Raw genomic sequence first — 15785 nt, forward strand, 5'->3', positions numbered from 1 at the left:
AGCACCATACAGTTTATTACAATCAAAAAGAGTAAGCCAGACAACTTCCTTCATAATTCAAAAAGCATCTTTTGCATCAAGAAATATGCCAATATCATACCCTTAGTTCCATTTTATGCCATGGTTGTTTTTTAGGATTGATACTATAAATTTTATTTTTCCGGGCCATTTCAATATATGCTTCATGTCCTTGTCGGAAATAATAAACCTAAAATAAATAAATACAGAGAAATAAAAAATAAAGGTATAAGACAACACTAACATTGAAGAGAAAATCTAATTTAGACATTACATACAAATTCTAATACTGAATTTTTAAACGTTAGTCCTCAAGCTATCTAAAGACACTTAGTCAAAACTGAAGCACTCTAATTACCAACTCCTTTGAGTATAAACCCAGAAAAAAAGATGTGCAGCTGTTTTGTTTTGACTTTATTGTTTTATTTTTAGAATCAAAGTAAGTTAATCCATGTAGTATAAGAAAGTTACTTATGATCAGGGGCTTTAAGCTATGGTCACATTATTTTGTTTCTACTTTTATATCACGTTTGTACATATGTAGAAAACTTGGAAACCAAACATTTTGTATTCTCATATATTGTGTGTGAAAAGATTTTAATATTCATATATTTTAAATATTTAATGTATATATGTAAATACATGCAAATATATTTATCTAGTTTGATCCTTAATGTGTATGATGTATGTGTGCCTCTATTTCAAGATGAAACTTAAGGGACTCCTAGAAGTTGTCCTGCAGAACAGGTATTTGAACAGTCTGCTACTACATAATTTTCTCATTTTTACAAATAGAAACACTTGCTTAAATTTTTTATGTTTTTTAAGATTTGTAAGTTTTGGCTATATGTATGTGTATCTTCTGCATGCCTACCAGTGCCTGCAGAGGTCAGAAAAGGGCATCAGATTTCCTGGGACTAGTGGAATAGAAAGTTTTGAGCTGCTATGTGGGTGCTGGGAATTGAAGCTGGGTTCTCTGCAAGAGCAACAAGCGTTTTTATTTGCTGAGCCAACTCATCAAGTCCCAGAAAAGTTTATTTAAAAATCAGTAATATTTTATACAGCCATTATCCTACATAATTTCATCTTATTTTTCACTTCTCGTGCTGCTTGGACATCACTGGAGGCTAAGTAGTGTTAAGACACTGATTTCACAACTCAGATGAGAGTGATGAAGGTTCAAGCACGAACAACTGAAAAGATGATCTGAATAGAAAACAAACAGTGTGACCATCCTAAAACTGTGGCCATGTCATTTTAAGGCTACATGATTTGTTAGGAAGTATCACTGCAACACTATGGGCCTAAATCCTCACAGCTTCAAACCAGACCAATGACTCACTGCAATGAACATTTGCAAGTAAACCTGAGTAGAGACAAAAGTGTGTTATACTGTAATACACCACAGCTTACAAAACACAAGCAAGTCTGACCATATAACCTTGCAAAAATTCTCCACACTGCATTCAAGGAAAATCACAACTCTCCAGAGTGTACTGTATTTGTCTATCATTTTCTTCTGAGCAAACACCTGATCACTCAGCACACACTCTTTGGACTTACTGAACTCTGTAGCTCCTAAGTCATCTCCAAATATTTTCCACTCCCACTTTACTAGCTAACTCCTGCTGTTTGAGATGTCTCACTGCAGTAAGCAATATCCACAGACACTAGAAAAATACCTCATGTTCCTGTTACCTCTGTGAGAAGACAATGAGGCACATGGAAGCTGCCAAAGGCACTAAAGTCAGTCACATCCCAACTGTCTCTGAGACTCATGGAGAGTGGGGAGAGCCACTTATTTTCATTCAAAAATTGTTAGTTCCTACTTTATAATAATATCAATTATTATGCTTTAAAAAAATGAAGCCTCTATTTTAAGTATTATTACAATTAATCTGTTGGATACTAGGTATCATCTCTTCAATCTGCATATAAAATAAGGAGATACTGTTCTGAGAAATTCTGATGTAGTCTTAATCTCAAATTCTTAACTATAGTTTAAAGGGGTTTCTTAAATTAAGATTATAGACCTTAAGAAAAGATAACGTATCAATATGAGTGAATGAAATTTTTGATATAAAATTGAATGAAAACAAAGTACTAAATCTTTTCCATACATTCAATTCTAAATTAACAAATGCATTTTTACTTAAGAATATAGATAGAGGAAACCTCAAAAGGCCCTACCTATAGATAAAGAGCTACACGCAATTAATGACTATCTGAAGAGGGAGAATCAGTTTTCTACAGGGGCAAGTCCCTTGGAAGTAATAAGTCCTAAAAAATGCACATATTTAACATTAAATGGACCCAGCTGACCACATTTATAAATAAAGTGTGTGTGTGTTGTCTGTGTGTATACATACAAGCAAAAATAAAAAGGTCATGAATCTGAAAGGGTAAGACACAAGAGCTGGGGAGGAACAGAAATGATATAAATATAATACTCATATGAACATCTCAGAAAAATATTTTAAAAAACTTATAATAGTAGTAATAAACCTTAAAACAAAAAGAAGTAAGAAACAATAATCAAATTCCTTCATCAAAATATGTCAGTTTTAAACATGGCAGCAAAGTTTCTGTTCTTTCATAATATTTAAGTTATCACATATTTATATGAGTCCTGATGAATACTACTGCTACATCTTTGGTTGTATTTTTCCAATACTGGAATGAGATGCTTTTTTTAGGAACCTACTGCAATCTTCTGGAACTATGTTTCAAAATTTAAAAAGATACTGAGGTTACTACATGAAAAAACTTAAATAATTTTTAAAATTAAAGTTTTGCAGTACCTCATCACCCATTTGTGGCACAAATGGACATCTTCGAGGAAGTGTATCGGTAATCCATGTCGAAGGCAACCATTCTTCTAATGTCAGACCATTTTCAGTTAGTTCTCCTACAGCCAATCTCTAAGAAAAGTATGGAACAGCATTAGTAATATCTTAAAATACAAGGAAATGACCTCTGTACAAAGATTTTAGTCTCGAGCATTAAAGCCTTATTCTAGAAAAGCAGCAGACCTGGCAATGGTTATTTAACTTCTCCATATTACTGATGGAGCACTTGAGAAAAAACAAAAGGCTCAATCTTCACAAAACTCTCTAAAAACATCCTTAAAGATGCCAAACTATAAACTCTTGAGATTTCTTTCCCTTTCAAATAAATTCTTATAAATTAAATATGTTCAACAGTCCGAAAATCTCAGCCTTAGTGTGATAGCAGTAACTGAGTAAGATTAAGCAGTACGAAGGATTCTGAAAGCTAGTTGCTTTTATGGCAGCTAATATTATTTCCATGAATTGGACATTACATTACTAAAATTAACCTAAGAATAATCTCCTTAATCTTCATTCATCCACTGGCATTTATTCCTTCTCTTACTTTGTCTTTGTCACTCACTCTTTTAGACATGCTACCCAGACTGGCTTCAAACCTGTTATGTTAGTAGAGTCTGATCTTGAATTCTTAATTTTCCTTCCTTCCACTTCCTCCCTGCTGGGATACGGATGCATCCCCCACAGAAAGGTCTTCTCCTTTCCTGAAAGTAGCCATTTTGTTCTTTTACTCACCTATGCTCTTCCCAACACACACACACACACACACACACACACACACACACACGCACACACATCTTTTCTGAAATGAGTATTGTCAAACCAGGTCTTTTACTTTTTAACTCCCATGGATTAAACAACAACAGCAAAACAACCCTATGCCCCTGAGTAAAAGTTTAATTTTACTGGTCACCAACAAATGATCTAATGACAATAGCCTTTATAGTATTATATTACACGGACAAAAAAAAAAACACACAGAAACCTAATATTATCTCTAAGTAGAGAAACTTTATGCATTCTATATTTATTTTGTTGTGGTTTGGTTTTAACTGAATTAATTCTGAACTAATATAAAATTGAGCTGTGTTCTACACCTACAGCTAAACCACCTGAATGGGCTTGTTATCATACAAAAGAAGCAATAACATGGCAGCAAAGAACACCACTTGTAGGAGGCACTCCTAGAATTATTTCACAATGTACATTTTCCTCTTATTCTTATTGACCACATACTGCATTTTCAGTTTAATGCCTCAGGAGTGCTCTCACATGGTGAACATGATGAAAAAGCAAAAGCCTTTGATAATCCCCGTGTGAGAGATGGCTTCACTGCAAATTTTAGGCACAAAAACTATTAAGAGCTGACCTATTTAAAAAAGATGACTGAATAAATAAGAAGGAACAGCAAATGAGCTATTGTCAAAAAGTACAATCTACTGAGCATTTTATTAATCAAGTTTTACCGAAACATAGCCACACATATTTGTTTTGCATATCATATATGGCTCATTCAGTCTATAATGGGAGAATAGCAGGCTCGTTCTTTTAGGAAACATGACTATTTATAGCACTGAAAGAAGCTATGCAATGCAGCCAAAGACAGAAGCAACCACTAGTTCTACTCAGCCCTGAATTTTTTCTATTATTTGTTAATAAACCTCAAAACTGTTTATGTTGGATGTTTCACATTTATGCTTTAAATTATTACCCCAGAAGTAAACACTAGACATAAAAAATTTAAATCAACCTTTTGTTTTCTTTCTTTGGGTTTTTTTTTCTTTGGTGATGTTGGTCCATCTTTTTCTTCATTTGCTTTTTTTCTTTCCTTTTTAATATGCTTTTGTTTCTGATTTTCAGATTCTTCTTCATCTGAACTACTTTCTGCTTTCTTGGTTTTATGCTTAGGAACTTTCTTTGGTGGCTGCAAATTAATTCCAGCATCTGCTGTCCAATCAGAATAATCACTGGAGTAGTCACTAGAAGGAAAGAAGAAACTTTTAAATCACACAGGGTATAGTTTGAAGACCATTTTCTAAAGGAAAAAAAAAATATAAAAAGATAAAAAAGCATGAATGAACTAAAAGTTATTTATTTTGATCAACTCCCCAATACCTTCACTATCTAAAAACAAGTCTTATACTTTTCGTGGAAAAATAAATTTAAAACCTTTTATAATTTTAAGAAGCATATTGTTGTGCTTATATGCACATATATACGTGTGTGTGTATGGTATACAAAAAATATGGACTGGAGTATCATCTTCTTCAGTTCAAACAGAAGTAGAACAGGCCCTGTAAAACCAGCATGCACATACCATAGTAAGCGAACACAAATATTTCTTTTATGAGGGGATCTTGGAATTCCTTTTAAAAAGGTCTTTGAAGTGCTTTGGGATTGAATCCTTGTAAACACTCACTCTACCACTGAACTAGCCAAAGTATGAAATTCTTTTTTACTTTTAAGATGGGGTGCCTCACTATGTCTGGCTGTCCTCTAACTCATAGAAACCTACCAGCCTCTGCCTCAAGAGTACTGGGCTTAATTAAAGGCATGCATTAGCATGCCTAGCTTAAGGACAAAGTTCAAATTCTTATACTAGGCAGAGACTGAACTGCTACCTGAAAAGTATGTCTACACAGTAGGAAAGCTAAATGCATAAACATTACTAAGCATGTAAAACAAAGTTAATTTCAAGGTAGTAGTATGGCTTGGTAATAAAATGGATCTTTTCTCCAACTCCAGGAGTACAGTAATATATGTAGTGAATACTACTTTATCTACCTCCAATATGGAGCAGCATACAGGATGAACTCTTACATGCCACCGCCAAACATCCTTGCCATTACCTTTACAGCTTACCTTTATAGATGATATACTAGTCCTGATATGACACCCTACACATATCTACCTATATTATCTTCTGTTTAATTTTAATACATTAGAATATTTCCTTAATTTGAATAGGTTTATAATCATAAATGTCATAAAGAGATGAGTTAAAATATGCTAAAATATATAATCAAACTCTATTAAACCACTAGCTTTATGTATGATCTCAAAGCTCCAATATTAACCAGTAATCTAACAGCAGATGTTAGACTGTAGCTTTACTCCATCAAGGCCTTGTCCCTGGTTTAAATCGTCTTTTCATTCATCTGACTCTTTGTTAAGGGCAATTATTCCAGATGAAAAGCAAAGAAATAAAAAGTACTTTCTATTACGATTTGACTTTTTAAATGATTTTGTTGTTGGATTTTTCTGGTACCTATTTACTTCTGGCTGGCCTGGACTTCACTATGTATGCCATGTACAACCATGCATGACCTTTAAAATGGGTTTTAAAGAACCTAAATAATACTTTTTAAACACTCTCTTCTATATGGGTTTTCTTCAACTTATAAGCATCAGCTGCTGGTCACTGGACTATTCAGTTCTTCATAGAATATCTGATGCCAACACAAAGATAAACCTCATAAGCCACGTTTTTCATAACGAAGATCCTCAACTGCTAACACCACCAGTGCTCCTTCAAAGTAAGACTTATTAAATTCTGGTTAAAAATACACTATTTCTAGTGCTGAACCAAAAGAATGCAAACTTGCTTTCACTGAACTCCTTCAAAAACAGAAAAGTAATTAAGAATCACCACTAAAGGACAGGAAAGCCTTTGATCCTAGAACTTAGTAGAATCTTGTAGAAATCTTAGAGCCTCCACTTAATGTTTCCTTTGGAAGTCTTATTTAGGAACTGTTAAAGCAGAAAAAAAATATATAATGGACAACTAACAATTTCCTCCCGCAAGGGTGTATTCTCATAGACCATTAAAAACTTATAATGCAACTAAAGCTATTAGGCCTCTAAAAATGTGAAATTCCACCATAAGTAGTTGAAGGATAACTTGCTTGCATGATCAAAACAGGACAGCAGTAGAAAGATACAGTTTCTTTTCAGTGCTGTAGAAAAAAATAGTAATGTCCCATAAATACACCCATTTAAGAGCTAAGTCAATAGGAGGCTCTCTTTACTTTTATAATCTGATGTTTACTCCTCAAAACCAGCAGTGGAGCTAATTTATAATTTTATATGATAAATAATTCATTCAGAAATACAATAAAAAGTAGGCAGATGACTTGAAAATATCACTTTACAAATCTACTTGCAAGTTTTCTATAAAGACACATCAGAAAGAAAACCTAAAGTAAAAGACCCTTCAAATGACTTTATATCCAAGATTTGGAGGGGCAGAAGAAGAGCAGTTGGAAGAGTAAAACTCCCTTCACTGATACCTGGAACTGCCATCACTGTGCCATGCTCTCTCCTCTTCTTCAGATGTCCCACCACTGACAGCAGCCACTTCACCTTCCTGAAAGAGGGAGCACAGACTTCCTAAGACAATGCCCAAGAGCAACAAGATATCTGAAACCTGACTTGGTAAGTAAAAAAGTACAACTTTTGTACTTTTACTCAAAAAAAGTTGAAACAAACGTTCATATGAGTTCTCTATTAATAGCATATTCAGAACACCTCTTGGATAATTGCCAGATTTCATTTTAAATTTATTTTTGAGAACTGAGAAGTGAATACAGGGTTTGGACATAGCAGGTCAGGTCTTTAGCTGTATCTATATGTAGCCTTGTAATTCTCTTTCATGTTTCCTAAGTGCTAGAATTACAGGTTTACACCACAAAAATGGGCTTCATTTTAAAAATACTAAAAACAAATTTATTATAATGACTGACATCATGCTCCATCGTTAATAGTTGAAACTTATTTATACTTCTTAAACCTTTTTAAAAGCTGTTTTTATCATTTTAAAATCTTAAAATTAACTACATTTATATTTTACTTATTAAGACAACTTTACAAAACAGGATATTCCATCTCTAGACTTATTTTATCCAATGAGAGATTATTACAAGAAAAAACAGACAAAAACTGTTTCTCCTCTTAGTGACTATAATAAAAGTTCAGAGAATACCATGCAAGGAGCTACATTATACCTTTTGTTGTAATTCTTATGAATCTTCTTCATGCAAAAAAGCTCCAATAGTAACAGTTCCCAGAGCTTCAGAACTGCTGTAAGAGGTTTGTGTTTGTCATCTTATATTTAGACTTAACAAGGATTAGAAATAATAATTGATCTCAATAAAAGAAGTAAAAGTTCAAGTCACAGAAGTTTGTTTGAGGCAGCACAACTATTAGGAAAAAAGCTTCATTTGAATCTATGTCATTGTTGTCCAAAGCCTAAACAATTTTCAACAAGAATGATTCAATCTTAATACCCGCTGAGCACATCCAAACCAGTCCAAGAAGAGAGTATTCTTTACAATTTAAATAAAATAATCTTTAAAAAAATTACTTATCTTTACATGGTATATATATTGCTTTATTTTTTTAAATATCTGTGTCATTTCTACATTTGTACATGTGTGCTTGCTGCTAGGACACCAGAGGAATGGTTAGTACCACGGAATTAACTGGAATTACAGATGGTTGTAGAGTTCCATGTGAGTGCTGGGACTTGAGCACACGTTCTTTAGAAAAGCAGTGTTTTTAATTGCTGAGACACTTTTCTAGTAACAGAATACTTTATTTTTTAAATTTTTAATTAAAATATGATCGTATCATTTCGCCCTTCTCGACCCTCAGCTCTCTCTCACCGGCCTTTTTCTTTATTAGTTTATTTAATTACAAACTTATTAGAAATAAACACATAAATCCAACCTGGTGTGTCTGTTTACTGCTGCTTGTGTATTTTTTTATTGTCTAAAGGAAAAAGAATTCCTTTTGGTGTTTTAGTGTAGACTGCGAAGTATATAACTATTCAAGTATTTAAGAAAACTAACTGAATCTATAAACAAATAATAGTTATTTTTGTATTTCACGTTACTTCCTTAGAGGGAGATAAAAGATATAGAATTATTGTTTCTAAATTCAAAACAATAAAAGACAAAATATTTCAACCAAAAATGTTAGGCTTCTTTCCACTAATAATTATTTAACATATTTCATTTTTTCTAAAAAATTTATTTAACTGCTTTAAAAGGATGCTAAACTTAACTGAAATTTTCATGTTACTTACGTAACTGTCAAAATATCCAAGTCCCTAATAAATTAAATAGCAAAAGTACTTCATAAAATTTTCTATTTAAAAGAATATTACAACAGACAAGATCGCCTGACAAAATTTGGGAGCATGGGGGCAGGGGATAGAAGCAAGAGAAGGGGCAGAGGAGGGGAGAAGGGGAAGAGGAGTGGAGAAGGGGAGGGCTGGGAAGAACCTGAGGGAATGGGATGGTCGAGATGAAGGAAGGACAGATACGAGAGCAAGGAAAGAGATATCTCGATTGAGGGAGCCATTATGGGGTCAGCAAAAAACTTGGATCTAGAAAAATTCCCAGGAATCCACCAGAATGACCCCAGCTAAGACCCCAAGCAATAAAGGAGAGGGTACCTGAACTGGTTTTGCCCTGTGGTATATTAAATATCTTATCTTATTAAATATATTATCTTAAATATCACCATAGAACCTTCATCCCAACAACAGATGAAAACAGAGGCAGAGACCCACATCAGAGCACTGGACTGAGCTCCCAAGATCCAGTTGAAGAGTGGAAGGAGTGAGAGTATGAGCAAGACCATGCGGGGTTCACCCACTGAGACAGTTTGCCTGAGCTTATAGGACCTCACCAACTCCAACTGGATTGGGAGTGAACGAGCATGGGATCAAACTAGTCCCTCTGAATGTGGTTGACAGGTGGGTCAGACTGAGGGGCCAATGACAGTGGCACTGGGATTTGTCTCTAATGCATGTACTGGCTTTTTGGGATCCTATTTTCTTTGGATGTATACCTTGTTCAACCTAGATGTAGTAGGGAGGGCCTTGAACTTTCCACAGGGCAGGGTGCCTTGCCCTATCTTAGGATTGGATGGAGGTGGGGGGGGGGGTGTGTGGAAGGAGTGGGAGGAGAGAATTTGGATTGGCATTCTTTTAAGTAATTAAAAAAAGAATATTACAAATCTGTCAAAAATATAAAGATCTTATAAAGCAAATGATTTGCCCATGTGTACTTTATATTCTTTGGTCTTCCCAAATAATCAACAGATGGGCAAAGTAGCAAAGACCTAGTCATGAGGCTGATATCAGTGGGTTTAGGTTTAGCAATACACTATTTCAATAAAAAAACCAAACCTTCCTCTGAATTCCTCATATCAGGCTAAAATAACTTGTAGTTTTCTTGTTTTGCTAGAATAAGCACACCATTCTAACTTAATGTATACTAACATAATTTTTAGGAAATTATAACATTGTGTTAAGCACTGTGAGGCCACTGGTTAGTCTTAGAAGAAAATGTGGACTTAGCAAGAAGCAACTATTCTAAGAAAACACAAAAGGCAGAGCTATAAGAAGTAGCGTAGTCTGACTTAAGACTAATCACATGGAAAAGAAGAAATACCAGACAAAGGAGAAAATTTACTTGCAAAGAAAAATGACTAAACAGTCGATTTATTCTGACTATTATGAGAAACAGTTCTTTCCTTCTCTCAAGAATCTTCTTTATTAGTCAAAAACCTAGTCTGTAAGAAAATAAAAAAGGTAAATCCTACTGGGAAAAAAAATTCAGAATTATAGAACTAAAATTTTTCTTCTAACTTTTAATTTAAAAAAATGTTTTTAATGTAGAGGCTAAACATTTATTGCCAAAACAAGCCTCAAATTTCTGGACTCAAGTGCATCCTGCTTCAGTCTCCTAAGTGCTGGGCTGTAGAAATATTTCATTCTACCAGAGATTTGGAGACTAACTTACACTGTTTATAGGGTTATCCCAGATACTCAAGAAAATTCTTAAACATGCTTAACACAAGCTACAACTTGGTTTCAAAACAGAATAACTATCACTATCTAGGGTAAATACATCTCTCAAGACTGAAACAGTTAAGAACTGTGAAGGAAGGAGAAAGAATTTAGATTGAAGTTCTGTATAAGATGACTGCTGTTTGCTGACTGACTTCACTTTAAAAACTGTACAAACTGGTAGGGCCACTATCTGTAGAGAAATCTGTGCACAAGTAATAGTAAAGCACTGAGAAGCTCTGAATTTTACTGAGATTAAAAAATAATCAAAACGGTCAACTGTTTCCAATTATTGATTAGTCACACTAAACCAGAGCATCATGGTAACAATTTCACAGTTGTGCTTTAATGTAAAGGGAATCTCATTTAGTGAAGCCACCATTTAATGTTATAAAGATATAAAGTTTAAACATTTTGAATCTCAGAACCCTTAAAGGATGTGATTTGAAAGAAAATAACTCCGAAAGGGAGTGGAACTCTTAGGTGGTGTGGCCTTGTTGGAGGAAGTGTGTCATCATGAGGCACGCTTTAAGGTCTCTTTTGCTCAAGCTTCCCTCAGCCAAATTGTCAGTAAAGATGTAGGACTCTCAGCTCCAGCACCATGTCTGCCTGCACACCACCTTGCTCCCCCCCAAGATGATAATGAACTGAACTTCTGAACTGTAAGTGAGCCACTCCAATTAAATATTTTCCTTGTAGGAGTTGTGGTCATAGTGTCTCTTCACAGCAATAAAAACCCTACAGCAGGATTTCCATTAATTAGCATTTTGTACTTAATATACTCTACTCCTAAGGTATTCTAAAACTTTACCAGAGAGAACTAAGAATAATTAACCCATATGGACTATTTGTTTTGCAAATTTGAGACTGAATTTGTGGCATCTCTGGAAGTAGGTCTTTAGTAAATGAAAGATATGGCTACTATGAAATCTAACATGCCATTTAAAAATTACATTTATATCAAAGAATGCAAATAATGAAAGTCATTATTTGAAAAGTAAGTACAAGTGATACAGATATTTAGGAATGTGCTAAGAACTTACATCTGAAGAACTAGTCCCATTTTCTATATCCTCCAAGGGCCTAGGCATTTCTTCCAGTGCAGATCTTGTACGGTAATTATGTTGATTTGCTTGTTGCTTTTTAGAATCCCCAAGATCCATGATATGTTCATGAGCATGATTCTGAAAAAAATAAAATTTATTCACAACAGGATTTAAGAGAATAGGTTTTCTTGTTTAACAGTCATATTATCGAAAATTCATACATATTTAAAATATCACCGATTATCTAGAACCACTGGAGAGTTCTTACCTCTACCAACCCATCAGACAAAGGTCTGGTCTCCAAAATATAGAAAGAACTCAAGAAACTAGACATTAAAACTCTAATTAGCCCAATTAAAAAATGGGGTACTGAACTGAACAGAGAATTCTCAACAAAAGAGGTTCAAATGGCCAGAAGACACTTAAGATCATGCTCAACCTCCTTAGCGATCAGGGAAATGCAAATCAGAACAACTTTGAGATACCATCTTACACCTGTCAGAATGGCTAAAATCAAAAACACCAATGATAACCTATGCTGGAGAGGTTGTGGAGTAAGGGTAACATTCATCCACTGCTGGTGGGAATGCAAACTTGTGCAATCACTTTGGAAATCAGTGTGGCGGTTTCATAGGAAACTGGGAGTCAACCTACCTCAGGACCCAGCAATTCCACTCTTGGGAATATACCCAAGAGATGCCCAATCATGCTACAAAAGCATTTGTTCGCCTATGTTCACAGCAGCACTATTTGTAATAGCCAGAACCTGGAAACAACCTAGGTGCCCCTCAATAGAAGAATGGATAAAGAAGGTGTGGCACATATACACGTTATAGAGTACTACTCAGCGGTAAAAAAAACAATGACATCTTGAATTTTGTATGCAAATGGATGGAAATAGAAAACACTTTATTGAGTGAGATAACCCAGACCCCAAAAGAGGAATATGGTATGTATTCCTAATCACTCATAAGTGGATTCTAGCCATAAACAAAGGACATTGAGCCTATAGTTCGTGATCCTAGAGAAGCTAAATAAGAAGGTGAACCCAAAGAAAAACATATAGCTATCCTCCTGGATATTGGAAGCAGACAAGATTGCCGGGCAAAAGTTGGGAGCAGGGGGGTGGGGGTGGGTTGGGGGTAAGGGGAGATGGGAAGAGAGAAGGGGGAAGGGGAGGATTGGGAAGAGCTTGGGGGAATGGGATGGTTGAGATGGAGGAAGGGTGGATATGGGAGTAGGGAAGAAGGTATCTTAACTAAGGGAGCCATTTTAGGGTGGGCAAGACTTGACTCTAGAGGGGTTACCAGGTGTCCAAGGGGATTTCCCCAGCTAGGTCCATGGGCAGCAGAGGAGAGGGTACCTGAACTGGCCTTGTCCCATAACCACACGATGAATACCTGGCATATCACCATAGAACCTTCATCTGGCGATGGATGGAGATAGAGACAGAGACCCACATTGGAGTACTGGACTGAGCTCCCAAGGCCCAGATGAAGAACAGAAGGAGGGAGGGCATGAGCAAGGAAGTCTGGATCGCGAGGGGTGAGTCCACCCAAGGAGACGGTGGGACTGATCTAATGAGAGCTCACCAAGGCCAGCTGGACTGGGGCTGAACGAGCATGTGATCAAACCCGACTCTGAATGTGGCTGACAATGAGGGTGGACTGAGAAGCCAATGATAAAGACACTGGATTTTGATTCTATGGCATGTACTGGCTTTTTGGGAGCCTGGTCTGTTTGGATGCACACCTTCCTAGACCTGGATGGAGGTGGGGGATTTGGACTTCCCACAGGGCAGGGCACCCTGACTTCTCTTAGGACTGGAGAGCGAGGGGGAGGGGGACTGGGGGTAGTGGGAGGGAAATAGGAGGATGGGAGGAGGTGGAAAATTTTAATAATAAAAAAAAACAAGGAACTTAGGAGCTAGAGAGATGGCACAACTGAGAGCACTGGCGGGTCTTGCAGAAGACCACAGTATAGATGCCAGTACCCACACAGTGAGTGGCTCCTAAAAATCTGTTATAACTCCAATTCCAGGGGTTCTCTTGAATTTTCTAGCTTCCACTGGCAATGCATGTATGAAGTACACATACATACAAGCAGGCAACCATTCACAAAACAAATAAAATCTTAAAAAAAAAAAATGAACCCAACATTAGACACTAAGAAGAGAATAGTAGAAAAACCTTACAAAAAGTAACTCTAAACCTAAAATTATATCCTCAATGCTAAAAGTGATTCACCAAACACATCTGTTCTAAATGTTATAGAAATCTTAGAAAGCATGTAAAGGTATATAAAGGATATAATGTTCTACTTTGTCAAACACTGTTAAATCCACTGTTAAGAATTTAATATAGCATTCCTTTCATTTGTCATAAAAATTTCTAACTACTCAAACTCATGTCATTTAAAATTGCTATGTTGCTACTGTCGAAAACATCATCCACAATTTGATACTTCTGGTAAGATAAATTCGAATTCAAAAAACCTAAGAAGAACATAAAGAACTAAGAATACTGTTTTGTTTTTCATTGAGACAGAATCACACATCATAGTTGGGAATTTTAAATGCTTCAATGATCGATACAGTAAACAGAAAGCTGGCTATTAACTAACACTTGTCTTTTTGTCCTTCAAAACAAAATGAAATCTACTTTATTGGAGTATCAAGTGATGATACTTTGCCCAATCATGAGTCTGGCATAATGTTATTAAAACAGTATCAAAGAGCATCCCACAGGACAAGCATATATACTCTTTGTACTTTTTCTTTTGACTGACCCTTAATCTTATAACCCGAACTGAAGAGTCACACTATCTTCAGGTATGTGACCAATCCTGGAGGAATAGGAAAACAAGTCTTCAGTTCTCACCAAATGGTGCCATTCTCAACCCTGAATAACAAAGGCTTTTTTGATTTTTTTCTAAATTTAAATTACATTTACTTATTTGTGTGTTTGTGTGTATATGGTGTCCATGTTGAGGTCAGAGGACAATTTTGTGCAGTCAGATCTCTTCTGCCATGTTGGTTCCTGGCATCCAACTTAGCTTATCAGGCTTGGCAGAAAACACCTGGCCAGCTGAGCCAATCTTGTCAACCTCTGCTGAGGTTTTATATTTTTGATTGCAAGTGTAGCCTTTAACAGCAAAGTTGCAAAGAATTTTATATGAAAAAAAATCAATTTGTTTAATCCACTGTAAGCTAGTCAGAAACCAGTCATTTTTTTTCTGTTTAGATCATTGCTCAGTGATAATGAATGTTCCTTGAGAAGCTATTTCATGTACTTTTCCTAAACTTCAAAACTAATGTCTCTGAAACTTTTCCAGCTAAGCTAGAGGAGAGAAAATACAAGCCTTAGAGGGTAGGACGACTGAACCGAAAGGAAAAAAAAAAAAAGATAAAATACTAGGAACAATCTACCTGTCTTTATTTTTAGGGGTTTATTTACACTAGAAACAATCTACCAGTCTTTATTTTCTAAGCGTTTATTTTGGCTGTATATCTATATGTGAGCCATGTCACATGTCTTCCTGAGGCCCACAGAGGCCAGAAGAAGGTGTTGGATCTCTGGAAATGAAGACAATTGTTAATGGCTAAACCCAAGTCCTGTCTACTAGCAGAAAGTGCTCAAAACCACTAAGGGATCTCTCCAGCCATCAACCTATCCACATTAAGAGAAAAGGGGGCTATTCGCTATTCTTTTTAATAGACATCAGCTGATGTGTTTGTTAATAACAGATAAGGATAAAACATCAACATATAGAAGAACTAAAAAAATACTTTTCCATAGGTTGATTATAACTTAGTGAATATAATATATACATAATATACTAAAAAACAGGAAATGCAGAAACAAAATTTTAAGTGAGAAATAAAATAATCAAAATAAACAACCAGGATATATAGCAACTTTTAATTAGTACTACTTTCCTTACAATATTAAATCTTTTAATTTTAAAAGAAAGCACTAAAGTGGTTATTAGATTTACCCCTGTAATATTAAATATCAA

The 15785-nt window shown here is 35.4% G+C and overlaps 1 protein-coding gene across 2 annotated transcripts in view; it reads right to left on the reverse strand.

Annotated features, from left to right (window-relative positions):
- The window catches only part of Phip (PHIP subunit of CUL4-Ring ligase complex), a 119654-nt gene that overhangs the window by 30031 nt on the left and 73838 nt on the right, over nucleotides 1–15785 (reverse strand). For both annotated transcript variants that reach the window (XM_085689455.2, XM_085689454.2), the window contains exons 21-25: nucleotides 11766–11906; nucleotides 7154–7230; nucleotides 4615–4843; nucleotides 2820–2939; nucleotides 101–208 (exon numbers count right to left, since the gene is read on the reverse strand). In XM_085689455.2, the coding sequence (XP_085545581.1) occupies nucleotides 101–208; nucleotides 2820–2939; nucleotides 4615–4843; nucleotides 7154–7230; nucleotides 11766–11906 (675 nt within the window). The remainder of the gene's footprint in view (nucleotides 1–100; nucleotides 209–2819; nucleotides 2940–4614; nucleotides 4844–7153; nucleotides 7231–11765; nucleotides 11907–15785) is intronic.

Source organism: Myodes glareolus, chromosome 4 (genome assembly GCF_982192425.1).
Source record: "Myodes glareolus chromosome 4, mMyoGla1.1, whole genome shotgun sequence".
In the NCBI taxonomy this organism is placed as follows: Eukaryota; Metazoa; Chordata; class Mammalia; order Rodentia; family Cricetidae; genus Myodes; species Myodes glareolus.